The 26,800-nt window shown below is 37.8% G+C and overlaps 1 protein-coding gene across 1 annotated transcript in view; it reads right to left on the bottom strand.

The window, feature by feature from the left end:
* si:rp71-46j2.7 (uncharacterized) overlaps positions 1-26,130 on the bottom strand; it is a 55,706-nt gene extending 29,576 nt beyond the window's left edge. The window contains exons 1-7 of the mRNA XM_028815851.2: positions 25,655-26,130; positions 22,227-22,377; positions 14,481-14,697; positions 13,464-13,603; positions 12,798-12,957; positions 9,234-9,283; positions 8,572-8,678 (exon numbers count right to left, since the gene is read on the bottom strand). Of these exons, the coding sequence (XP_028671684.2) occupies positions 8,572-8,678; positions 9,234-9,283; positions 12,798-12,957; positions 13,464-13,603; positions 14,481-14,697; positions 22,227-22,377; positions 25,655-25,813 (984 nt within the window). The 5' untranslated portion in view covers positions 25,814-26,130. The remainder of the gene's footprint in view (positions 1-8,571; positions 8,679-9,233; positions 9,284-12,797; positions 12,958-13,463; positions 13,604-14,480; positions 14,698-22,226; positions 22,378-25,654) is intronic.
* Between the last annotated feature and the right edge of the window lie 670 nt (positions 26,131-26,800).

The raw sequence follows: 26,800 nt of genomic DNA, 5'->3' as shown, positions 1-26,800 counted from the left end.
ACCCTGAATGATAGTGTACTTATTCTTTCCTAGCTTCATATTCTATCTGCGTTCCTTTCACTTTTCTGCCTTTAAATTAAAAATTAGGAGATAACAACAGACAACAAAATATCTAAAATCTAAGATGGCTCTGGCAGGTGAAAATAAAGACCTGTATCCAAAAATGTCTTCCGGATCATGTAGAATAGGTTGTTGAGCAAGCATTATACCTTCCAGTTTTAAGTAGTTTACTATATTTCTAAGACACTGCAATGTTGGGAGTGGTACAGGATTTTTTTGTGTTTGATAAAATTAGGCTGTGAGCTAGCTACAGTCAGGTCCAAAAGCATTTGGACAGTGACACAACTTTCATAATTTGGCTCTGTATGCCACCACAATGGATTTGAAATAAAGCAATCATTATGTGTGTGTAGACTTTTAATTTTAATTTAAGGGTTTTACCAAAAATATCGTATGAGCTGTTTAGGAATGATAGCCATTTTTCTGCATAGCATTTTCAAGGGGCTTAAAAGTACCGTTACTGTATATGGACATATGACTGACAAGTTGTTCCACAGCCATGTGGGAGCAGTTCCCTGATTATTTTATTAACTATTAAGCAGGTAAAAGGTCTGGAATTGTTTCCAAGTGTGGAATTTGCATTTGGAAGCTGCTACTGTTCACTCTTAATATGAGGTCAAAGTAGCTGTCCATGCAAGTAAAAACAATCCATCATTAGACTGAGAAAACAAAACAAACCCTTTAGAGATATAGCAGAAACATGGGGAGTGGTCAAATCAACCATTTGGTACATTCTTTAAAAGAAGGAACACACTTGTGAACTCAACACCAGAATATCTAGATAAACACAGAAGGCAACTGTGCTGGATGATTGCAGAATTCTGTCCTTAGTGAAGAAGGACCCCTTTACAACATTTAGCCAAACCAAGAACACTCTCCGAGAGGTAGGCCTATCATTGCCAAAGTCTACAATCAAGAGAAGACTTCATCAAAGTAAAGACAGAGGGTATACCACAAAGTGTAAACCACCGGTAAACCTCAATCAAAGGAAGAACAGATTAGACTTTGCCAGAAAACTTTTTTAAAGCCTGTCCAGTTCTGGGACAATTTTCTTTGAACAAAGGAAGTGAAGATCAATATACAGTGGTGTGAAAAACTATTTGCCCCCTTCCTGATTTCTTATTCTTTTGCATGTTTGTCACACAAAATGTTTCTGATCATCAAACACATTTAACCATTAGTCAAATATAACACAAGTAAACACAAAATGCAGTTTTTAAATGATGGTTTTTATTATTTAGGGAGAAAAAAAAATCCAAACCTACATGGCCCTGTGTGAAAAAGTAATTGCCCCCTTGTTAAAAAATAACCTAACTGTGGTGTATCACACCTGAGTTCAATTTCCGTAGCCACCCCCAGGCCTGATTACTGCCACACCTGTTTCAATCAAGAAATCACTTAAATAGGAGCTGCCTGACACAGAGAAGTAGACCAAAAGCACCTCAAAAGCTAGACATCATGCCAAGATCCAAAGAAATTCAGGAACAAATGAGAACAGAAGTAATTGAGATCTATCAGTCTGGTAAAGGTTATAAAGCCATTTCTAAAGCTTTGGGACTCCAGCGAACCACAGTGAGAGCCATTATCCACAAATGGCAAAAACATGGAACAGTGGTGAACCTTCCCAGGAGTGGCTGGCCGACCAAAATTACCCCAAGAGCGCAGAGACGACTCATCCGAGAGGTCACAAAAGACCCCAGGACAATGTCTAAAGAACTGCAGGCCTCACTTGCCTCAATTAAGGTCAGTGTTCACGACTCCACCATAAGAAAGAGACTGGGCAAAAACGGCCTGCATGGCAGATTTCCAAGACGCAAACCACTGTTAAGCAAAAAGAACATTAGGGCTCGTCTCAATTTTGCTAAGAAACATCTCAATGATTGCCAAGACTTTTGGGAAAATACCTTGTGGACTGATGAGTCAAAAGTTGAACTTTTTGGAAGGCAAATGTCCCGTTACATCTGGCGTAAAAGGAACACAGCATTTCAGAAAAAGAACATCATACCAACAGTAAAATATGGTGGTGGTAGTGTGATGGTCTGGGGTTGTTTTGCTGCTTCAGGACCTGGAAGGCTTGCTGTGATAGATGGAACCATGAATTCTACTGTCTACCAAAAAATCCTGAAGGAGAATGTCCGGCCATCTGTTCGTCAACTCAAGCTGAAGCGATCTTGGGTGCTGCAACAGGACAATGACCCAAAACACACCAGCAAATCCACCTCTGAATGGCTGAAGAAAAACAAAATGAAGACTTTGGAGTGGCCTAGTCAAAGTCCTGACCTGAATCCAATTGAGATGCTATGGCATGACCTTAAAAAGGCGGTTCATGCTAGAAAACCCTCAAATAAAGCTGAATTACAACAATTTTGCAAAGATGAGTGGGCCAAAATTCCTCCAGAGCGCTGTAAAAGACTCATTGCAAGTTATCGCAAACGCTTGATTGCAGTTATTGCTGCTAAGGGTGGCCCAACCAGTTATTAGGTTCAGGGGGCAATTACTTTTTCACACAGGGCCATGTAGGTTTGGATTTTTTTTCTCCCTAAATAATAAACACCATCATTTAAAAACTGCATTTTGTGTTTACTTGTGTTATATTTGACTAATGGTTAAATGTGTTTGATGATCAGAAACATTTTGTGTGACAAACATGCAAAAGAATAAGAAATCAGGAAGGGGGCAAATAGTTTTTCACACCACTGTATACCAGGATGTTGGAAAGAGAAGAGTATGGAGAAGAGAAGAAACAGCTTATGATCTGATGAATACCACATCATCTGTGAAACATGATGGAGGCAGTTTTATGGCATGATCATGCATGCCTGCGAATGGAAGTCAGTCACTAGTGTTTTTTGACTATATGACTGCTGGCACAAGTAGCAGGATGAATTCTGAAGTGTATAGGGCTATACCGTCTGCTCAGATTCAGCCAAATGCTGCCAAACTGATAGGATGATGCTTCATAGTACAGTAGGACAATAAGCCAAAATATACAGCGAAAACAAACCAAGTGCTTTTCAATGCAAAATAGTGTACTATTTTTCAATGGCCAAGTCATTGAACTGTTCTTCACCCAATCGGACATAAATTGCACTTGCTGAAGAAAAACTGATGTCAGAAATCCAATGAAAAACCTGCAACTGAAGGCCTGGTAAAGCATCCCTAGGGTGGAAACCCAGGATTTGGTGATGGCTATGTGTTCCAGACTCCAGGCAGTCATTGACTGTAAAGGATTTTCAACCAAATATTGAAAATGATCATTATATTTATGATTATATTAGTTTGTCCAAATACTTTTGAACCCCGGAAAATGGATGGCTATGTAGAAAAATGTCTGTCTTTTCTACACAGCTCATACAAATATTTTTGTTAAACCCCTTCAATTACAGGTGAAAGTCTATACTTCAATCTCATATTGATTGCTTTGTTTCAGATACTTTGTTGTGATGTACAGAGCCAAAATTATGAAAATTGTGTCTCCGTCCAAATACTTATGGACATGAGTGTATGTAGCCAAAACAAATTCTTTAGAATTATAATGGAGAGAGCAATAAGAGGCTGAAGACCTCCTAAAATTCAAAAGATACAATAGTTGAAAGCATTGTAAAAAGTCCAGTAATGTCTAAGCCAACAGCAAAGTCAATATGTCCAAGAGAAGTTAATGTCTGATACCACCTCTTGCAGATGAGCAGTGGAATGTGGCAGCAAAATTACTGGACCTTAAACCCCAATGTTTCTGGTTCAATTCCAGCCTCTGCCTTACTGTTTGACCCTCAGAAAGGCACTTAACCCACCTTTGCTCTAACTGTATAAATAATCTGTAAACCATTCTATTGTATCCTGATTTTTTTTTTTCTTATGGAAATGTGTCAGCCAAATATAAAATTATTATAATTCACCTTCAACCTAGCTTATCCCCAACTGATTGCTAAGACTTTGGCCCAAGCAAGGGTAAAAAATGGGGAAACTGGCTTTAAAAGTTTAAGGAATACTTTGGAGTCTCAAAATATCATAAACACCTCATAAGAGGGTTAAACCATAAATGCTCTGGCTTGCATAATGACAATTTAAACAGGAAAACTTTGAAAATTAATATTTTAATTTAAAAAGAAAAAAATATAGCAAAGGGCTCAAAAGGAGCAAAAGAAAAAAAAGGGAGTTACCCAAAAGATTGTTAAGAAACAAAGTACTAAAACACAGTCCAATAGAATCCAATCCAATAACCAGACCAGAAATAGTCAAAAGCCAGGAGATCAAAATCAAAGAAAACACAATACTTTGTAAGACTCTATGAAAAAGCATATGAACACTCCAACATAGCAGGTCACAAATACTATGTATAAATGCCCAACACAAGCTGACGTGTTAGAAACAAATCTTCATAAAGATTAAATTGAAGGATATTTTTTATTTGTTTTTTGAAATTTAAATAAGAATAGATAAAACTTTATTGATGCCATGGGAAAATTCAAATGCATACAGCAGCAGAAACATAAAAAACAAGTATACAGGTTCACAGGACAGATAATACAGGCAATCAATCAAAACTTAACAAGTATATCGAGTTGAAGAATTGAATTGCCTGATACCGATGGACAGCAAAGACTGCCAGAAGTGCTTCTTAGAAAACCATGGTGGAATGAATCTGTGGCTAAAAGTGCTCCAAGAGAGCACCTCCTGGAGGGGATTTTTCATGATGGCATACAATACTGCAAAACAGTTCCAATATGTTTTATACATACACTGTGGGAAATTTTTGTAGTTATTGATCATTGATTATTTTTTAAAACATACATTGCTAGATTCATGTGGCCAGCCCAAAAACATCGCACGACCCAACCCTGCTATTCCCCAACTGCTACCCAAGACCTAGGCCTAAGCTAGGCCCAAAAATGGGGAACTGGCTTTTAAAGTTTATGGAATACTTTTTCAGTCTCAAAATACCAAAAATGCCTTACAAGGTGGAGAAACAGTGAACACTGTGGCTTTTAAAAAGATCATTCAAATGGGATCTTTACAAATAAAGATTTATTTAAAAAGAAAAAAATATCACAAAGGGCACACAATTAGCCAAAATGGAGCTTCCCAAAAGGCAATCCTAAGAATAAAAGTCAAAAAACACAATCCAATAAAGTAATCTAATAACCAGAACCAATCAAAAGTCAGGATATCAAAATCAAAGAAAACACAACATTTAGAAAGACTCCACTAAAACCAATGCACCACTACTGAAGTTCCTTTCTTCTGAGCTTAAATAACCAGAGGAAGTTCTCAGGAGTGGTCACATCAGGGCTGCCCCATTGCTTGAGGTATCACCCATAGAACACATGAGACGTAAGTACATTTAAAGTTACAGTACATAATTAAGAGAAATAACACAAGACAAATAGTATCTTAAACTTAACAAAAACAAGAATAAATCAGAAAATATAAACTAGAAATAAACCCTGGTTGTAATACAACAAAATTAATAGTAATAATCTTTCAAATGTGATTTAATCTTTTTAAGTGATTCAGCAACAAAGAAGACATTTTCCTTTTTTCTAGTCTGGAAAATGAAAACCAAAATTTTGTTAACAGCATTATGATATTATGGTTTTGGCCTTGGTGTACCTCTAGTTTACAGTTTGGTTTCCCTGTGTTTAGATTTGCATTTCTGGCTTTTGACCCGATTTTTGTTTAGTGCAGAAGCTGTTTAATGTTCTTCACTTAATTACAGTCAAACTACAGACCAAGAAGAAATATTTTTCTGTTCTGTGTGACCATGACCTAAACTCCAACAAATATTTTATGCATGTGTAAACTTAATTACACTCATAAAATGTGTTGGGGTTGCTATACTAATATATAATTTGGTAATTATAACAGCACCACATTTAATGTCTATCATTCTCCTGATGTCTAATTACAAAAGTGATGGACTGTGCACGTGACCCAAATATTCTCCATCATTAGAACAGTTACAGATTCAGAATATTCAGTATATCCTATATTGAAAGTAAATGTGAAGTATCCACTGCATTCCCATGCCATGTTTGGGAAGGGTAACTGTGATGGTGCGGTTGGCTCCACACTGCCGGTCCCTTTCGGAAGCCTCTTGAACCCACGACCGCCGATAACATAACCGAGATAAGCCTAGCAGGTGAGGACACATACACATCCAGTTAAGGGGTAGGTGCAAACATAAATCAGTACTTTTATTAATATCCAAAATCATATCAGTGTTTAAATAAATAATGCAGTGCTCTACATCCATTACAAATAAATAATCCATAAAATCACTGTGAATGTGCAGGTTAAATCCAATAAATACATCCATAAAAACGAGGTTAAAACCTAGCAGGAATCTTCTCATTAAAATCACAGTCCCCAGTGCTTTAAAGCTGACACCTCTCCGGCTTATCCTATTTGGATGTTGAAACATGGAGACTCAACATCCAACAAGTACACACAACTTTCAGTCCTGCTCGTGTTCCCACCGCCCATGTCTTGCCGATCCACGGGGCACTGCCAAGCCTCATCCCCTTTGGACTCCTGCTGCGTCCCTCCAAAGTAAAGTTGCTGCTGCGCTGGCCACACGTTTATCTCCCAGGACTCCATTTTCCTGCCCTTCTCTTCCTCTGCTTTTTTGAACCTCTCTTTTCCTTTCGTTCCCCTTCCATTCTGTGTAGGCTCCTTTTAACTCCACTGCCTAACTGGGTACAGATGTTAGGAGCCATCAATACCCTAAGACAAACATTGCATCTGCAATGCTCTTTTCTGGCATGAAATCAAACTGCTGCTCACTAATCATCACTTCCCTTCTTAACCTAGATTTCACTACTCTTTCCCATAACTTCATGCTGTAGATCACCATGCTTCCACAGGTATGCCATCTGGACCAACAGCCTTTCCATTCTTCCTCCTCTTCATAGCTGTCCTTGCTTCCTCCTTGCTAATCTGTTTCACTTCCTGATTCACTATCTCCCCATCATCCAACCTTCTCTTTATTCATCAACATCTCAAAGTGCTCTTTCCAGCAGTTCAACACACTCTCCTTGCTTGTGAGTACATTCCCATCTTTATCCTTGATCACCCTAACCTGCTGCACATCTTTTCCAGCTCAGTCCCTCTGTCTAGCCAATCGGTACAGGTCCTTCTCTTCCTCCTTAGTGTCCAGCCTCTTATATAACATTCACCTTTTCTTTAGCCTTTGCCACCTCTCTCTTCACCTTATGCCTTATCTCCTTGTATTCCTGTCTACTTTCTGCATTTGCCTGAATATCCCACTTCTTCTTCAACAACCTCTTCCTCTGTATACTTTACTGTACTTCCCCATTCCACCACCAGATTTCCTTATCCTCCTTCCACTGTCCAGATGTCTCACCGTTCTAGCTGTCTCCCTTACCACTTCTGCTTTGTTGCCCAACAATCTGGTAACTATTCACTGCCATCCAGTGCCTGTCTTACCTCCTCCCTGATCTCGAACTTAACAGTCTTCCTTTTTCAACTTCCACCATTTGATCTTTGGCTCTATCCTCACTCTCCTCCTCTTCTTGATCTGCAACATCATCCTACACAACACCATCCTATGCTGCCTAACTACGCTTTCCCCTGCCACCACTTTGCAGTCTCAGTCTCCTTCAGACTGGCCACTCATCACAGCAACTTTTTAAAAATCTCTGTTTCTTTTCTTTAAATTACATAAATTACTAGCTGGCTAATGTTTTCCTTAACATGACACAAGATGCTAAAAAGTGTATACTGTTAATGCCTAGAGATCCAGAATATCTTATAATTTTACTGACAAGCTTTAATATACAGCGTGGCTTCTCTAATTACATGCCAAAACTAAAAAAATAAGGCTACTGAAAAAAAAGCTAACTATTTCTCTCTTCCTGAAGGATATACTCTTTTTGGTGGCAACATTGATGTTAACTTACCCTACAATGCAGGCTCAGAGAATTAAACATCTTAGTCTGAGCAGATAAAACTGTGTGAGGGCTTAATCTGGTTCATCAAAATTATCAAAGGCATCGATAAAGTTGATCCAGCAGAATCCATTCAAAGCAATTCATCGCAAAAATTGTTTTGGAGAAACTTAAAAACTAATAAGTCATGTAGTTCAAGTGAAAACCCTAAACTTCTGAAAAGTGTCTGGGTTGCGCAGTGGTAACACTGCTGCCTCACAGTAAGGAGACCTGGGTTTGCTTCCCGGGTCCTCCCTGCGTGGAGTTTGCATCTTCTCCCCGTGTCTGCGTGGGTTTCCTCCGGGTGCTCCTGTTTCCTCCCACAGTCCAAAGACATGCAGGTTAGGTGCACTGGCGATCCTAAATTGTCCCTTGTGTGTGCTTGGTGTGTGTGTGTGTGTGTGTGTGTGTGTGTGCTCTGCGGTGGGCTGGCACCCTGCCTGAGAATTTGTTCATGCCTTGCGCCCTGTGCTGGCTGGGATTGGCTCCAGCAGACCCCCGTGACCCTGTGTTAGGATATAGCGGATTGGATAATGGATGGATCAGAGAAATCTAACATACTTACCTGAAGCATACATGTACCTGAAAGCTGAGCAGGTTTTGCACGGTTACGTTTACTTTTGAATAATCTATTTAGTGCAGATTTGCATTTCACAATCTTCTTAAATCTTCCTACAAAGTAAATAAATAAGTTAAACAAGTCCAAATAAATTGTTATTAATTTGTGATCATTTATTAATAAATACAAGTGCAATAATAGCTGTAAATGATTAAATAAAAGATACCATTATCCGAACACTCTCTTAGTATTTTTGATCAGATCACCATTTCAGTTTCTTAGCCGCATCAAACCAGTTTCACTGTATTTTGTACATTTGGGAATACTACTACTACTTGAACTACTAAATTTAAAAAGAAACAATGCAAGTGTGCCCCTTATTTACTTAAAGCAATCAGTAAGCCAATAAGGAAATTTTAACTTAATGTGTTATCCCTATAAATAAATTATTCGTAAAGATTAAGCCTATAAAAACTGTTACTTTAATTCAGCAAATTTGATTATAAAACCAAAAAAACATGATGGTTATTTAACTCCAATATAGTATCATTTTATATATCTTTTTAAATTAAACACCTTGAAGTGCACACTGTAACAAAAAGTGTTTGTAAAATATCAATAAATACAGCAAACAGCCCTATATAGTATCAAATAAGGAATCTACACACCTTTAGGTTTCTTCTTTGGCACAACCTTAACCTGCTCTTCAGGTGGTGGTCTGTAAAGAATTGTTTAAACTACTAAGAAACCAAATCTTGTAGCAAAATAATCATAACATTTTAATCTCAAAACATACAAATGAGTAATTCATTTGTTATGTTAAGCATTACAATAACATATATCCATTTTAAATTATGTTGCTTTTTTAAAGCCATAAATGTCTTTAAAGTTTTAGAATATGTATTTTTTGTTCAAAATTTACAGAATCATTTGAATATTATTTGTCAATCACCTTTAGGAGCATTTACATCAATAAGTCCTTTAAGAGAGGAATAAACCATAGATGTTGAGACTTAGTCATAGTCCATATCCACATTTACCCAGGTAAGGACACTTTTGAGTTACCAATGAACCTGTATATTTACCAAAGAATACAGCAGAAAATTACAGTAGTCATTTGGCTGGGGTCATTGATGAACATGAAAATGTAAGTAAATCATGCTTCAAATAGGGTAACCCAGAACATCAGTTAACCTACTGAAAGACACTTCAGTATAATTCCAACTATGAGCTTCTCAGTCAAGTCCAAATTAAAGATATACATTCTTGTTATATTTAAAATACATTGGCACAATTTCTAGTAATATGTATAGGAACATAATACTATACAGTATATACTAAAAAGTTGCCTCAGTAACTTTATTTTTATACAGTATCAATCAGTTGTTTGATAGTTATTAATTATTTTGTTATTAATTATTTTATCTTTGAATTGTTCTGAATAATTTGTGGTTTTTAATTTTTTTCTCTCAATGAGAGACTTTGCTGAAGCAGGAATATCTATGTAATTGAGTGAACAATTAAACAATGGTGCCATGAGGCATGGAAATGTCTCATGTTGTCAGTGTTGTGTGATGCAAATGTCTGGCTCAGTGAATTAAGAATTTGCCGCAAGTACACAGATGTTGCTGCTACCTCGTTTGAAGATGGACTGGACCCTAGTGATTCTAGACATGTACTGCTCTTACTGTGCATCGACTCAGCTTGATGCAGCATCTGATAATGTTTTGTCTGTCTCCATTGATCTGCCCGTCAGTTTGTTTTGGTAGATGGCTTAAAAACTAGTGCAGATGGTTGGCAGCTTTGGACTGCCAAGTCAGATGACCTCTAAGAACTTAGCTTGCAAATTTTCACTCTACTTGTGCTTCACGCTTCATTTCTAAACCTGAACCAACAATATCTTGCTCAATACTGAAGGACTATATATTGTGGCTCATAGGGAGTACTCTCAAGCTGATTATGAAACCCAATAATGCCAAGGAAGCCAAGATAAAGTTGTTTTTTAACAAATAATTGGTAACAAAACACAAGGGTACATGGTATGGGAGACTGGATTACTAATCAATAAAATAAACAACTGACCGGCACTTGGGTGATAACTAAACACATACAGTATCTTTATCTTATATGTAGGGAGCCTATTATACTTTTCCATCAAGCAGGTCTCCAGCTTGCTCCTCCTACCTTCTCTCTAACCTTTGGCCACTTTTGCTAGTTGAATCCTACACCAACCTATGGACACCAACAAAATGGCTGAAGTGAAAAAAAAACAGTCGGTACTCCAGGTGTTTTGGCTGCTTCAACTAAAGGTTGGGTTTGGAGTCCCCTTCATACATATTTAATCTGGGATATGGACAGATTTTATGTAGGATACCAGGATGGCACCCTTTGTACATATATAACCTAGGAGATGGAGAGATTTTAGATTGGAGACTCTTTGGGGGTTAGATAGCTGTAGGTTAATGTATATGGCATTATAGTCAAGAAGTTAGAAAAGCCAGTAAAAAGTAGAAGAGCTGGTACAGACTATTGGTACATACTGGCAGTCTTCAAATACTGCTGGTACATAGGAAAGTTCCTAGTACTCCTAACAGAAAAACATAAAAAGTGCTGGCATGGAGTACTGGCCCACTTTAAGCACTGGACTCCAAACTCCCTAGTCTGATGACCAGAGGGGACTTTAAGACCCAGCCAGGAACTTTTTCTGGTAAAGGCCCACCTATCACTTCTGAGACTAGGAATGACCTACTGAAATCCTGGGGCTGTCCTGCTAAAACCCCAGCTTTCTGTTAAAGAGCCAGGTAGGATGGTACAATCAGGGGCTGTAGATGTCTGCTGAGAAATTAAGTATACCATGTTCAGGAGTAAGTAGTTTCATCAACTTATTAATATTAATTATGTGACTGATACCTATATCCAAGGTGATATATAACATACAAGATACAATTGGCTACATTTCTTTTGTTTTTAAATTTGGAGCTGTAGAAATAAAATTAACTATAACTTGCCCACCCACAGGGATGGAAGAATAATGTAGGAAATTGGTGTATGCTCACTCAGTTAATTATTTTTGTATCGATTTTACCTTCGACAAAGCTGGTAATTAATTAAAGCAATCAACAGGACACACTCAAGGCACACCAAGTTAATATAGGCTGAGAGAGAGGTTTCTGTTTTACTTTTTGGCCAGGACACTGGAAATGTGAAGAGATCTGTACAGTTTACTGCACGAATTTCATAAATCAGTGAAAGTCTACACATTAACATTTGCATTTCTATGTTGTGGGTTGACGTGGTGATAGACTCATTTTCATAAATAACTCAAACATGCTTGATAGATAGATAGATAGATAGATAGATAGATAGATAGATAGATAGATAGATAGATAGATAGATAGATAGATAGATAGATAGATAGATAGATAGATAGATAGATAGACAAGCAACACAAAGCATAAATTACGGAAGGTTAGTCTAACTTTTTCTTTCTTATAGAAAAAGGCACATAACTTATGAATTCCGATCTTGTAATTCATGTGTTCATGATGAAGTAGTAGTTTAGCTAAGTTATTAAGCTTTTTGTGGTTGCACTACAGCATTCATTTGCTCACAGGTAGCCTCTGCGCTGGCTTACCACACCCTACCACACAGTGTTCTGTGTGTGAGTACATATGTGCGAGATGGTGCTCTACACTTTCTTACTGAATTTAGTATGAGAAGCTCATAATAGCCAGAAGTTATCCTTTACAAGTTATTCATCTTAAAGTGACTCCAACACCATAAAACATTAGCAGGCTTTGTCCTATTTATTAAATTAAAATTATTAGTTCTTGGAATCAAAGCATTACTTATGGTTTCAGGTGAACGATGCTTTGTTCATTATCTGGTCGGCTTTCTACAGACACCTGCATGCTTCCCTGAGAATTTTCCCATCACTGGCACATAATCTGGAACACATGATTCTATTTTTATGAATTTGAAGTGATGATAAAGGTAGGGCTGTACTTACTTTTTCCATATGACAAATTTGTATTTTTGATCATTTAGATTATGAGAATGAATTCAACATGTAACTTTTATTTGTCATTGATATTGTGTGCATGAAGATCCAAAGTTTGTTTGTTCAAATATATTAAATCAGTCAACAAATCCCATGATGTGTATTTACTAATTTCACATAACTATATTTAGAACTCTTGTTTGCAGGTCAAGTAACACTACATTGCACTTACATTTGCTCAGTTCCATCTCCTATCTCCTGTGGAAAGTTGCCATGCATTTCTACTGTAAACTGCTGCTGATCTGACATTTCACATTCAGAGTCACTCAAGAAACTGATAAGCCGCTGGTTGATAAAATCTGGATCTGACATCAAATTTACAATGGATTGCACTGCAAAAAGTGACAAACATTACTGAAACCGAGACAGTTCCTATTTTAACAATAACTAAACAACAAATATTTTTCTCAAACACCTGGAAAAGTGACATGACAGCTATTGTAATTACTATGTCATGACATTATTTTTACTTCAGTTTAGCTTTTCATTACAGCAGTTTGTGGGCATAGTTTGAAAAACTTTGGCAGGTCCAGAAAAATAAAATACCATGTTGGGACAGGGCAGAGATGGAACAAGTAAAGGACAAAAAGAGTAAAGAATGACAGTAGACTGTAGCGTAACCCCAAAATAAGAAAGTGGTACTCTACTGGATCAATAAAAACAAGCACTAACACCAAATTAACATTAATTTAAACGTGAAAGCCTCTCTCACCACAGTGCTTCATTAGTAGTAGAATGATGTTTAGAGAGAAAAAGCATAGATGAAGCAGCAAGACACAGAGAGCATTGGTATACACAGATTCTGGCAAGGAGGAAAGTGTTTTACATCCACAATTACCTCTAAATGCCAAAATTTCGGTCAGCAATTCTTGAACATCATTCACCTGACGATCGAGAACAGGCAGATCAGAAATGAAAGTCTTAGAGCACATTCTCAAAAAGGTAATCTCATCATGTCTCATCAAGCTTGGCATTCTCCTGAAAGCAAACATGAGACTTAATGCAATTAACAAATTCAGTTTTTCATGGATGAAGTCTACAACTTTGTATGTACAACTTTTACTAAATGTGCTGCTGAAAAATCCCAGAGATGCATTTTTAATATCACAAAATTCTCCCCTAGCTGGGATTCAAAATCAAATTTTGTATCTCTTTTGTTCCTTCTTAATTTTTTATTTATATTGATTAAGTGCATCATCCTTTATTTTTGATTGTGTCTATGTATATAAGCTGCCTTTGCTATGTTCCATGTGATTTGTTTAGTCTCCTAAGAGGCAGGACCACCTGCCAATCACTGTCAGTTCCTGGTGGTTCATTGTGATTGTGCTCTGGAGTTGTTGAGTTTACTTGTGTTTTGTTGTGCTTGTGCCTTTTGTATATTTTTTGGAATTCTGACCATTTTTTTATTTACTTTACTTTACTGGGACTTGGTTCACCTTGGATTGCTTTGCTGGCAATTGCTTTATGCCTTTAGTGCTTTTCAGAGTTTTACAGAGCATTTTGTGAAAAATAAATCGCTTATTTTATAAAGATTTTACAAGGCCCCACTAGTGGGCATTTTTGGAAGTGTTTTGGGACTCCTGGTTCAACATTTGCAAAATGGACGGACTAAATCAATGGGACTAAAGCATGTAGTACAGCTCATGCTGTAACCACAGACTCTTATAAAAACAACTAATGCACAAAAGTAGCTCTTGTTTATAGTGTACTTATCAAAGCCCAACATTAAATTATCACTACAACAAATAAACAGCTAGTGTAAACTTTTTTACGTTTGGTGGTCTGCTTAGCAGTTTTATTAGTCACAAACATAATCATGTTCCTCAAATGAAACATAAATTGTGTTACACTTTACCTGGGATTTCGCTTGATGTCCTTCAAATGTGACGTCACAATTCTGATGAAATCCACAGCTGTAGCTTGGAGGTTAATGTGTGTAGCTCTTTCAATGACATGATCAATGATTCTAGTGAAATTTCTCTGTAGCACACAATATAACACTTGGTCCTGTTTGTCAGGTTTGGGATCATTGTAACAAGGTAAAAATAGCTGATTGTACAAGCAATCAAACACTGAAAAAAAGTAAACAAAACAAATAATCAGGCATATTAGAGCTAAGAATTAAGATTAGAATCATCTGTCCCTTATTTTATATGAATATTGTGCTTGAATTTCTAAAGATACTTTACTACTGTCAATAAATGCAGTGAATTGAGGAACTTTTGCTGATAGAAATTTTAACATTATAATGTTATAAATAATATTTAATGAGACAGTGCAGGTCAGCTCCAGTTCCTCTTCCTCTCTAGGAACCTCTCAAACCCGACACCATCAGTAACGTAACCGCGATGAGCCAGGCAAATGAGGACACGCTAAGCAAGGGGATGGTGAACAAGTACCAATGTGCTTGTAATAAAAACCAAGCCCAAAACAGTGTTCAAAGTGCAGTGCTTCCATATCCATAATAAATAATCCAATAAAATGAAGCTTTTTGCGGTAAATAATAAGTTACCATAAATAAATCCATTTAAAACAGACGTTACAAACACACGGTCATTGGATTCTTAATGTTCTTTTTAGGATAGGATGATCCCAGCCCACCTCCTTCTTCATCTCCCCACCCCATCCATAACTCATGCAGCCAGCGGAGACTCAGCAGCCACGGTCTTCATCATCCAACCCCTGTCTTGGCTGCCTCCAAACAGCTCCAGCCAGTCTGTCCGAGGTCAGTACTCCTCCCATTATCCTTCACACACCTGCAGTCATACCTCAGATCCCTTGGGAGGTCATCCGCCATGCTTGCCCCACTCCACACAAATGATCAGTGGGGTGAACCAGCTCTTAAAGCGCCAAAACCTATGCTCCTTTGCAGGGCCCCTGATCGCGCTGCCTTTCCTCCCTAGGTGGCTGGATCATCCTGCCCAAGACTGCTCTTCAGGCTCTTTTTAACCTCCGAAATCAATTCTTTTCTGACACATTCCTTCCTCCCCTCTCCCTGACCCATGCAGGCTCTTTTTAAAACTGTTAGCCAATTGGGAGCAGGTGTGAGGAGCCGCTACCTCCATGCCAGCATGGAGGCTCCTGATTGATTTGCCAGCCTCTACACATGAATGTGGCACCGTCAAACAGTGCCTCTGCTAACCGTAGAATGAAATTTACACATTTACACACCTTCACACCCACTAACAGCCTGCATCCAAACCAGGCATGATTATTCATTTAAAAATCGGCACCGCACCATGGACAACATACCACATGCAACACATTTATTATTGCCACTCAAAGTAAATAAAATTGGTATTATTGGAAAAAGATACAAGTGTGTTTTCCTCTTGGTTTTGCCATGTCCCTGAAGATATTTAAGATAAATGATGATGCATAATTAGCCCCAAGTGTGTACTATTAAGTGTGTGTGTGTGAGAGAGTGCCCTGTGATGGACTGACACCACGTCTAGGACTGCTTCCTGCCTTGCACTCAGTTGTGCCAGGACAAACTCTGAGCTGCCCAAGACCCTGAATTGTATTAAGTGGGTTTGAGAATGTTACAATTTTGTTACTTTATGATATTCCCTTTACTAGCAACACAAAGATACAACTTTGTGTTAATGCAGTCCACCTTTGTAATGGAATCTGTTTATATACAGGTATTTGCATATGAATGAACATTTCACTATATATTACAACATGTCTTTCCAGCAAACTCCCTGACTACAAAATTTAAACATATCTATCACACAAGCCCAATAGTTTACTTGCTACTTTATTAAAACTTTGATGGTCTTGCTAATCAGCACACAGTAATGCCAGGATAAGACACTCTCAATGTCAGCAAATCTAAGGAACTAGTTATTGACTTACAGAAACAGGGTTCAGTATATGGCCCCATCATCAGTGACAAAAAATATGCGGAGGGAACTCAGGTTAACATCCCTTGGTGTTACTTTCACTGCTGACCTTAAGTGGGCAGAACACATCAACTGTGCTTAGGAAAGCCCACCAGAGCCTTCACTTTTTTAGGTAAGTGAGGAATGCACAAATGTCTTCCACAGTCCTCATCAATTTTGACAAGTGTGCTGGGGAGTCTACTGCAAACTTGCTTTGCAACTGCTCAGTGCTGGATCACAAAGTACTACAAAGCACAGTGAAAAGAACACACAAGATCAGCGTCACACAGCTTCCAGCTATCTAAGACATTAATACCATGAACTTGTTCACAAAGGCAAGCTAGCTACAATATTAAGGGCCATTCCCATAATCCATTGGTATTTTTGTCTTTTCTTTCCATCTAGTAAGTGATTCAGGTCCATGACCACAACCCACAGCACGTTTTAGGGGCAGCTTTTGTCCTAAGGCCATAACACTGCTCTACATGCATTATTATTGCAATATACAGTAAATACTGTCACACTGTATGTAACTGCTGCTTATTTTGCAATTCACTTACTATGCATTAATATTGTTATTTGACTGTTAGTCTACTGAGAAACATTAATATTGTTGGTCTTGTAGCATTGCTTGTATTTATCTATTTCTCTTGCCCTATCACTCTTCTGTATACTTCTATATACTGTTGTATTTTGTACTGGATGCTGTCAGCTGCTGGTGGCAACTTTTTTGTCCAGTGTTACATGGTACAACTCCTATACTGTTAATTTTTTGTTGTGGTAGTCTGCGGTTTGGTATGCAAGAAAGAATTTTATTTAATTTTGTACTCTGTACTATGTACACATGAAAACCTTTGAACTTACTGATCTGCCACCAAAAAAGCTGCTGCTATAACTGAATATTATGTTGTTATCTGAGCACCTAAAAATGGTACATTTCTGGCTGATTTTCAAGGTTAAATGTTTGGTTTTGATATTTATGCCATTGACAATATGCCAGTATAATGCCTCACTGCAGCTGTAACTGACAATTCGAAAGGTTTCTTTTTTTAGTCATACTGGTTTATATTTGAGAGGGGCTTGTTTTTATATCATAATATAATAACATTAATTAGTTATTGAGCTTTTGTAAAAAAAAAACAAATTCCCCCTTGTGGACAAATAAAGTTCTAAAGTTAAAGTTCTGAGGACAAGTAATGGGATTACAGCACAGAAGTGGAAGGTGCCTTCTGAATTAAAAAAAATACAAAAGGAGATAGGATGCAGGATAATTGTGAAAGTGGAAAATAAAATATGCAGTGGTAGGAATGGTATAAATATGTATCACATTGCTAAACATTGCTCTCACTTGTTAATCTCCTAATCATAAAGAAATGAATGTCTCTATTAAGGCAAAAGTTAATTTCCATACCATGCTATGAAAAACAATTTGCCCTCTTCCTGGTTTCTCTCTTATTACTAATTGTTAACACAAACCAAACTTTAATCACTTAAACTTTATCTTTTTTTAGTGGTGGGATCCAGTTCTTCATAATTTTGAAATACAGCTTTGGCACAACTTGAGTAAAATTGAAATGCTCTATCATGTGTATGAGTGGACTTCCCCTGGGTCTACATTTATAAACATTGTGAACTTAGAACTTGTAATTATTCAAAGTGTTTTTTTTAAAGGAAATTGTGATCCCTTATTTATATAAATGCTTGGTGCAGAATTCTCTCCCACTGTGACATATAGTAAATGACAAGGAAGCCATACATTCAAGTAATCAATCCCCACACTGGCCACTTTGCAGTCTTCCAAATAACATTTTCCTCAGAGTGTCACCCAGAATTTTATTCTCTTTTTTGTACTTCCATGTACGTTATTCCCTCTTAAACTATCTGGCCTGCAACAATTTATATTCAACTAATCAAAACGTTTTATCTGGGGTTTTTTACACAGTGCTTCATAATAAGACTGCTATTAAAACATGTTAGGATATTACAGCTTGATCACTAACACAGTATACAGTCACTGCCTGCTGCTATATCATAATTTGAAGTATATGTAGATATTTACTTGTATAACTCTGCTCACCATATGTTGGGTTTGTAAACTGAAAAATGTAACCCATCAGCAATGCATCACCTTTTTATATATATGAAGTTGAACTTTATGTTGCTCTTGTCATACCTGGCCATTTAAATGTCAGTAATTTTTCTCTCCCTGGTGTGTGACTTTCCGATTCATGTTCTGTATGCGTTTAGACAAAGCTAAAATTAAAATTCTCTGTACCATTGTAAAAACAGGTGTATTAGTGAACAGCAGTTTGCTTCAACTTTTGTTTGACAAAATGGTGGAAAATGTTTGAGAGCTTCAACAAACTGGCAAAATGAATTGAAGGCAATGGGGCAGAAGGAACTGAATTAGTTTTGAGTGGATTATTATGGTGCAATGGTCTTTTAAGTATCCCTGAGGGCTAGGGAAAAATCTGCCAACTATGCTGGACCAATATATGTGGCCAAAAATTTGACATGAGCTATAAGGCAGCAGTGCTAACCACTGAGGTACCATACTTAGGACAACAAAATACAAATACAGAATGATAACTGCAAACAAAATACAGTACAACAAATGACCATAAATTAGCAATAATTACAATTATATTTATAATTATAATTAAATTATAAATAATTATAATAATAGTAATTATAAATAATAATTAAAATTCTATATATATTTCATTATGCTCATAGAGTTCTAGTCTTTGGCTATGTCACAAACCAGTGACAATGAACTTGCTCATTCCATTGTTAAAACTTTGGACTCCGGACGCAGCTAAAAAGTCTCTTTTGTTTACAGTCTTATCTGTTCCGATGCTTCAGAAATAATAATTTCAGTCAGTCAGTCATTTTCCAACCCGCTATATCCTAACACAGGGTCACAGGGGTCTACTGGAGCCAATCCCAGGCAACACAGGCAGAAGGCAGGAACAAATCCCAGGCAGGGCGCCAGCCCACCACAGGACACACACACACACACACACACACACACACACCCTCACACTAAGCACACACTAGGTACAATTTAGGATCGCCAATGCACCCAACCTGTATGTCTTTGGACTGTGGGAGGAAACCGGAGCACCCAGAGGAAACCCACGCAGACATGGGGTGAACATGCAAACTCCACGCAGGGAGGACCCGGGAAACGAACCCAGGTCTCCTATCTGCAAAGAAGCAGCACTACCACTGCGCCACCCGAAATAATAATTTGTCTTTAATTATTATTATTTCACAAGGTCTCATGTATTTTCTGACTCTGTAAAGGCAAAGACTCCTTTCTTGGTCAGAGGCTAAATTTTACATACAAGCATTCAAGTAAGTGAGCACACAGAGGTCAGTGTTATATATTTGGTAGCAGTACTCATAATATTCTCAATACTTCAAGTTTTTTTTTTTTTTTTTGAATAACATCCAGGGGCAAAATCAGACTGGAGTACAGATCAGGTAGAGAGACCTTATGCATGTGTGAAGCAGATCTGGCAATGACATAAATAGTGATTGGAAGCACACTCAAGAGTACACATGTGTGAATATATAGTGCATGTCTGCTGTAGCTCTGTGATGCCTTACAAAGCATCGTAGAAAAAAAAAAGATTCATATAAGCCAGCTGCACAGCGAATTTCCAGAAACATATTTGCTGAACAAGGTCATAGGCAAACTCAGCATATTCCTTGTGAAAAAATGCTTAGGCAAATTTCGCCAATCGACACTAGTGAACAGTCAGCATGGGTACATATGGAGGAGATCATATTTTACTAATATGCTGGAATTCTATTAGGACGCAAGAAAAGTATTTATACAACCAGATAAGTATATATGATATTATTTATCTGGATTTTCAGAAAACCTTTGATAAGGTACCATATAGAGGTCAGTCATTAAAATAACAGAAGTGGGAATTCAAAGTGCAGAAACTGGCTTGAATACAAGAAGCAAATTAGTTGTTTTAAAATGGAGTCCCTCAAGGATCAGTACTGGGGACATTGCTTTGATCTGGATAAGAATACGAAAAACAAGCTGTTTAAATCTGCAGATGATAAAAAACTAGGAGAAGTGTCACATAATTTACAATCAGCTGTATCACTACCACGGGACACCGACAACAGAATACTAGAGTAGACAGATTTCTGGTGCATGAAATTTAATTTAAACAAATGTAAAATGTTACCCCGACAGAAATACAAATTTTACATTTGAATATATGATGACAGATTTAAAACCTAAAAGTACAACTTATAAGAATGACCTTGGAGTCATTGTGGACTCACATTATCTACATGTAGACATTGTACGGAAGTCATTAAGAAAGCTAATAGAATTATAGACAATAAAGAATAATGTGTAAATTGTAGGTCAATGGAACTTATTCTTGAGCTATATACTGTACAATACACTTGTGAGGACTCATCCAAAGTAATGTGTGCAGTTTAGGTTTCCATATTACAAAAAGGACATAACAGTGCTGAAGAAAGTCCGCAGAAGCGCAATTAGGCTGCTTCCAGGACAGTGAGGTATAACCTATGAGGAGAGACTGAAGAAGCTGAACCTTTTCAGTTTAAGAGGTGACATGACTAAAGTTGGATCCCAGCTGTTATTTTAAATGAAGTTCTTCAATAAACACACAGATGCAAACATGTTAAGGTCATACTTTGCACAAAGGTTAGACAGTGTTTCTTCACGTGGAGAACCACAGAACACAGAATAAACTACCAAGTATTGCAGTAGAGCAGTATTTGACCCATGAAGAGCAATTTTCTCGGTGCTGGGGTGAACATTCATGTTTAAATGTTGCCTTAAAGGTTTCTGAGAAATTATATCAGAGTGTCAAGTGACAGCCACAGGTTCTATTGTAAAACCCTGAAAAGTGTTCAATATAGGGTCCATTGTAGATCACTTGCGCAGTGGTAGTGCTGCTGCCTCGCAGTTAGGAGACCTGGGTTCGCTTCCCGGGTCCTCCCTGCATGGAGTTTGCATGTTCTCTCCGTGTTTGCGTGGGTTTCTTCCGGGTGCTCCAGTTTCCTCCCACAGTCCAAAGACATGCAAGTTAGGTGGATTGGCGATTCTAAATTGTCCCTAGTGTGTGCTTGGTGTATTTGTGTGTGTCCTGCGGTGGGTTGGCACCCTGCCCAGGATTGGTTCCTGCCTTGTGCCCTGTGCTGGCTGGGATTGGCTCCAGCAGACCCCCGTGACCCTGTGTTCGGATTCAGCGGGTTGGAAAATGGATGGATGGATGGATGCAGATCACTTTACAGTGGTCTGTTTTTGAATGGACATGTAACAGTCTTTTGTAAGAGTATTCACACACACACACAAATGAAACAATAATTGGGAAGCTCTTTGGTACAGTGGTTAGCGCTACTGCCTCACAGCCCCATAGACAAGTGTTTAATTTTAGGCATGGCTTAAGTCTATGTGCCATTTCCATATACTGTACTCCTCTCGCCCTCACAGTTTTTCTGAATGTACCTCAGTTTCCTTCTACATTTCAAAGGTGCTTATTAGGTTAACTGGTGACCCTAAAACTGACTTGGTATGATAGAGAATGAATGTGCGTACATATCTGTTAGGAAATTAACTAGTATTCCATACTGTTTGGATTATGCATTGTACCTGATGGGTTACCTACCCATATCGGATTCAGAAAATGAATGGAGGCATAAAAGAAGAATACCTTTTTCAAGAGATGCTTTTACATTAAGGTAAGAAGAATGTTCTGGTTGTGCCACCTGATTGATTATGCCAGTGTCAACACAATCTGGCACAGAATGTAGATCTTGCTTTTTTGTCACTTCAATGTGATCTGGTTCATCATTTGTGCAGATCTATAAAATAAGAAAAACAGTTTCTAGATTTGTGAATGTCCACAGGATAAAATATTAACATAAGCATAGTGGGGATAACATAAGCATACTATGGGGTTTTAAAAATAGGATTGCTTACTATTAATATACACATTTGCAACTTGTGTTTGCCATTAAAGAGTATAACTGGTATCACCACACACATGAACAACTACTTTAGCCATTTGTAATATACAGTAGTTTAGGAATTCCCTCAGTTTTGAGAATCACTGTGGCTGCTGTTTTTCTTCACTTAATTTATTAAATTGGTGACAAGTTACTATTCTCATTGAAACCTGTTTATTTAGATGTGCTTCCATTGTTATCTTTTTGAATCCTTTTCAGAATTACCTTCCAGGGTATGCATGCCATTTTAAAGAAACCTATAATACAGATAGTGACCATAAATGTGGAAATGTTAATGTCAAACATTCTCAGATTCACTGATCTTGACTTTTCCATGCTAGTTTTTATGGTGTTCAGCCTCTCGAGAATTAGATATTTTCTATACATCTAATGCATTTTTTTACTGTCCACTTAATTTTGCTTACTAGAAGAAGTTTGTGGTGTGAGTGATATCCTAGCTTATGTTTTACTTGCAATTTAAGATACAAATTTGAGCAGAGATATCAAGTTTAAAGTAAACCAATAGCGATTCACATTTTGCACAATCTACTAATAGGTGTCACGGAATTTGCAGCTAGTCGTTCAGTTATTTTGTGATCAGTTATAGTCAAAACCACAAACTCTGTGGACTAAATTAACTGGCATCAACTGCAATAGGAACACAAGACCTTATGCAATGGGATACTGTGTAGAACCAAAGGCTCTCATTTATGCCATATCTGAGAACAAACCACAGCAAGAAGCATTTCGAATTGGAAGAAAACGATGAACCAGGGTCCAAACATTTGGCAGGCACAATTTAGAATGGAACTCTGACACTTGTCAAAATGACACAAACTTCACAATTAATAGAACCAGTGATCATAACAAGTCTTTCAAATGAACTCGGAGTGAAAACCCCATAAAGGGCCGTGACTAGTTACATTTTTTCTTGGCCATACATGCATTATGAACGGGGTCATTATCATCCTGGAAAAAACCTGGCTGCAACGTGGCACGTAGTGTAGTTTATCACGCAGGAAAATGAAGTATTGATTAACATTGATCCTTCCTTAAAGGAGACACATAGCCATGCACACCATTATTTGTTCACCAGAAACTACCGACTTTGAAAACTCTGTTAGGTGTTTGCTAAATATGCATTTATATGTTTGTGGGTATTGTGGTAAAGGATAATACATTTCACCATGTTACATTTTTCCATTTCTCATTATTTAATTGTTTATCAACTTTGTAACTATGTACTCTTATATATGTCAGTCCGTCAGACATTGTCTAACCCGGCTCGGTCCTGAACACGGTTGTGAGGGTCTGCTGAAGCCTATCCCAGCTAGCATAGGGGGCAAGGCAGGAACAAACCCTGGACAGGGCATCAGTCCATTGCAGAGCAAACACACACACCCAGTTCATCCAATCTGCATGTCTTTGGACTGTGGGAGGAAACTGGAGCACCCGAAGGAAACCCACACAGACACAGGGAGAACATGCAGACTCCATGCAGGGAGGACCCAGGACGCAAACCCTGGCCTCCTGCGCCACCGTGCTGCCCACTTCCGTATGTGCACTACTAAGTATAATTAGTGATGGCATACAGCTTGGATGAGTTTGCAATAACTCTGTTATTTGTGATTTACTGTAGTCACCCAAGTTTTTTGGCAATCAAAAACTTGCCTCATAACACAGAGAAAAGTATTCAACTGTCACTTTGTCTTGTGTTCTAAAATCCAAAGAAAGAAAGAAAGAAAATCAAAAGTGACCAAAATAAAAAACACCTTGTTAGTGTACTATACCTTTCTTCTATTTTTCACAGCTCTCTACCAATCTTACTAACACTACATGGAGACCTTGCTGCATATATTTTAGGCAATGAGGAATGTCTGAATGATTGCATGTATGCCTGCTGTATAACTTGTGCTATGCACTTTTATCACTAAGTAATATTTACATTTTATGGATTCATTATCACATTAAAATTTAAAACAGTATAAAAAAAGCATACGTAATAATAATAATAGAATCCATTTGCAGACTCCACTGCTACAGATTTATTTTTGTCAATGGGCAAGTTTAATTATTTTCACCATTCCTGCTTGCAATGAAAAAAAAACCAACCCAAACCATCAGTCTACTACTGAGCCTGATTTTAGTTCCACTTGTTTCCTAGTAGTAGTGAAAAAAATTACATTATTCCATAACTCTGCAAATCACATAAACTGCCAGTACTCTGGTTGTACAGGAATGTAAAATGTGCACTGAAGATTTATGTGTTATGAAATTGGGTGCATTATGGAAAATGTGAAGTGCATCACAAAAAAGGAGGAATAGTTAAAGTATTTAATTTTAGCAATGGATTATCCATTCATTTTTCCCTACAATTTCTCTTTGTAATTTTATGTATTCCATGGAATTATAGGCATGTCATATCATGTACATTTCCTGACCAAATTAATAAATTCCTGGGGCATGCAAAAACAGCTCCAAATTAAACATGAAGTAATAAAACTACTGTATCGGGCCTTTTTACAACTATTCTGAAGTACACTATTGACAGCATGATACGTTTAAAATGAAGTTTTGCTTTAGAACTAACATTTTTCATATGACAATAAAAACGATGGAAACAAAAAGAAAACTTTTTAACTAGATATAAGTGGAAGGATAAAGAAACAGTTTTGCGTTGTTCTGGACGTTCAGAGTAAGATGAAGCAGTGAAACAAAGATGCAAACAAAACTGAAAAACTGACACTATTAGCACAACAGTATTTTTAGTACTGGATTCAAACTGCAAATCAGGTTGTCAGACTCGATGTGTGGATATAAGTGAGGAGCAGTTTGTAGATGATGGCAGAGGTTTGTTTTAATCACCCGGAGCACATCAAACGGTGAACCGCTGTGCGAGGAATGGTTACAGTACAGTACTCTGGTAAACAGGACAAACATGTTCGGGTCAAACTTACTGTGCACACTGGCGATGGGTAGAAAAAACGCAAATCTGATGTCAATTCCTAAGCAGTGTATGCGTCCTAGAAAAGAAAAATGACTCTCCTTCCGTAAAGGAGCGCCTTCGTTACCTTCCGAAGACAAGAAGTCTTTTACAGTCATACAAAGCAGTTTCAGTTTCATTTCAGCTTACCTGCTCAGATTCGCAGACTTCCCTCCAGAAATAACTTCCAGAAAAAAAATTCAGGACCCAGATACTGAACATCCAACAGTATAAATATGTCATCCACGAGCCGAAAGCCAAACACAACCCGTTTATGGGAGTTAGAATCAGCAAGAGTGCGCCCAACATATTGTCGCCAAGGCATTAAACAGTCAAACAGTCGTCATTTAGCTTTCTACCTCAAGCAGATGCCCAAGGCTGCCAACGTGTCAAACACCAACGCTACTTCAACAAAGGAAAACCTACGGCGTGCAGAAAGATGTGACTTCACATTCTCTCGCTTTCTCTCAAACTCTTCGTTCAATTAACAAAATGGGCGTTTCGTTATGCTAATAACAGTACGGCTTGCAACACACAAAAATGTGCAACAGATTCTTTTAAAGAATAAGCGCCTCCTCTGCCTTTTCTGCAATGTATAGTGAATACATACCTGTAGTTGAACAATTTGGACTCGCTGCACACGCCTCTTTCTGTTAGTATGAATGGAAAATGAAACAAAGGTTGTTTTTTTTTTTGCACATCAAGTAAATCCGTCATCGGTCGGCTACGTGTTAAAGCAAAACTGTTCTCTTCTGGTATAACCAAGGTGCCCCCCTTGGTGTCCCGGCCGAAGTCAGGGCAGTTGACACAGCTGGACGTGAATATACCCAGACCTCTGAATATCAAGAGTTTGGTATGGTATATGGCACGTAAAGCTGGCTCAGTCTTAGCTATTATGATTAAATAAGGTTTTTTTGACAAAAAAATTGATTATTAAAATCTTTAAATCCAATTCAGGGTATAGAATGCAAGGGGGACACCTCCTGGCCCAAGGTAGCAGGAACTGACCCTGAGCAGAAAAAGCGGCCAGGTCCAGGTCAAAATCGAGTAAGTAGCACTCATTCACGTGGTGTCACCAATTACCATACATCACGCATCTTTTGGTGATGTTGGAGGAAAATCTGAGTCCCTAGACAAAAATCCCTGCCAACACAGGTAGAATGTGTAAATTGTGTAAGCAGAGAGGCCAAGGATTCGAGCCAGGGCATCTGGAGCTGTGCGACAACAGCGATTACACTCGTCAACAGAGATTTTGTCCCAGAGTAATTTAGGACTGTTTTAAAAGTAGTTTTTCGT

The sequence above is a fragment of the Erpetoichthys calabaricus genome, chromosome 12 (assembly GCF_900747795.2).
Source record: "Erpetoichthys calabaricus chromosome 12, fErpCal1.3, whole genome shotgun sequence".
In the NCBI taxonomy this organism is placed as follows: domain Eukaryota; kingdom Metazoa; phylum Chordata; class Cladistia; order Polypteriformes; family Polypteridae; genus Erpetoichthys; species Erpetoichthys calabaricus.
Note: the sequence above shows the minus strand (reverse complement) of the source record. Positions and strands in the feature narration are given on the sequence as shown.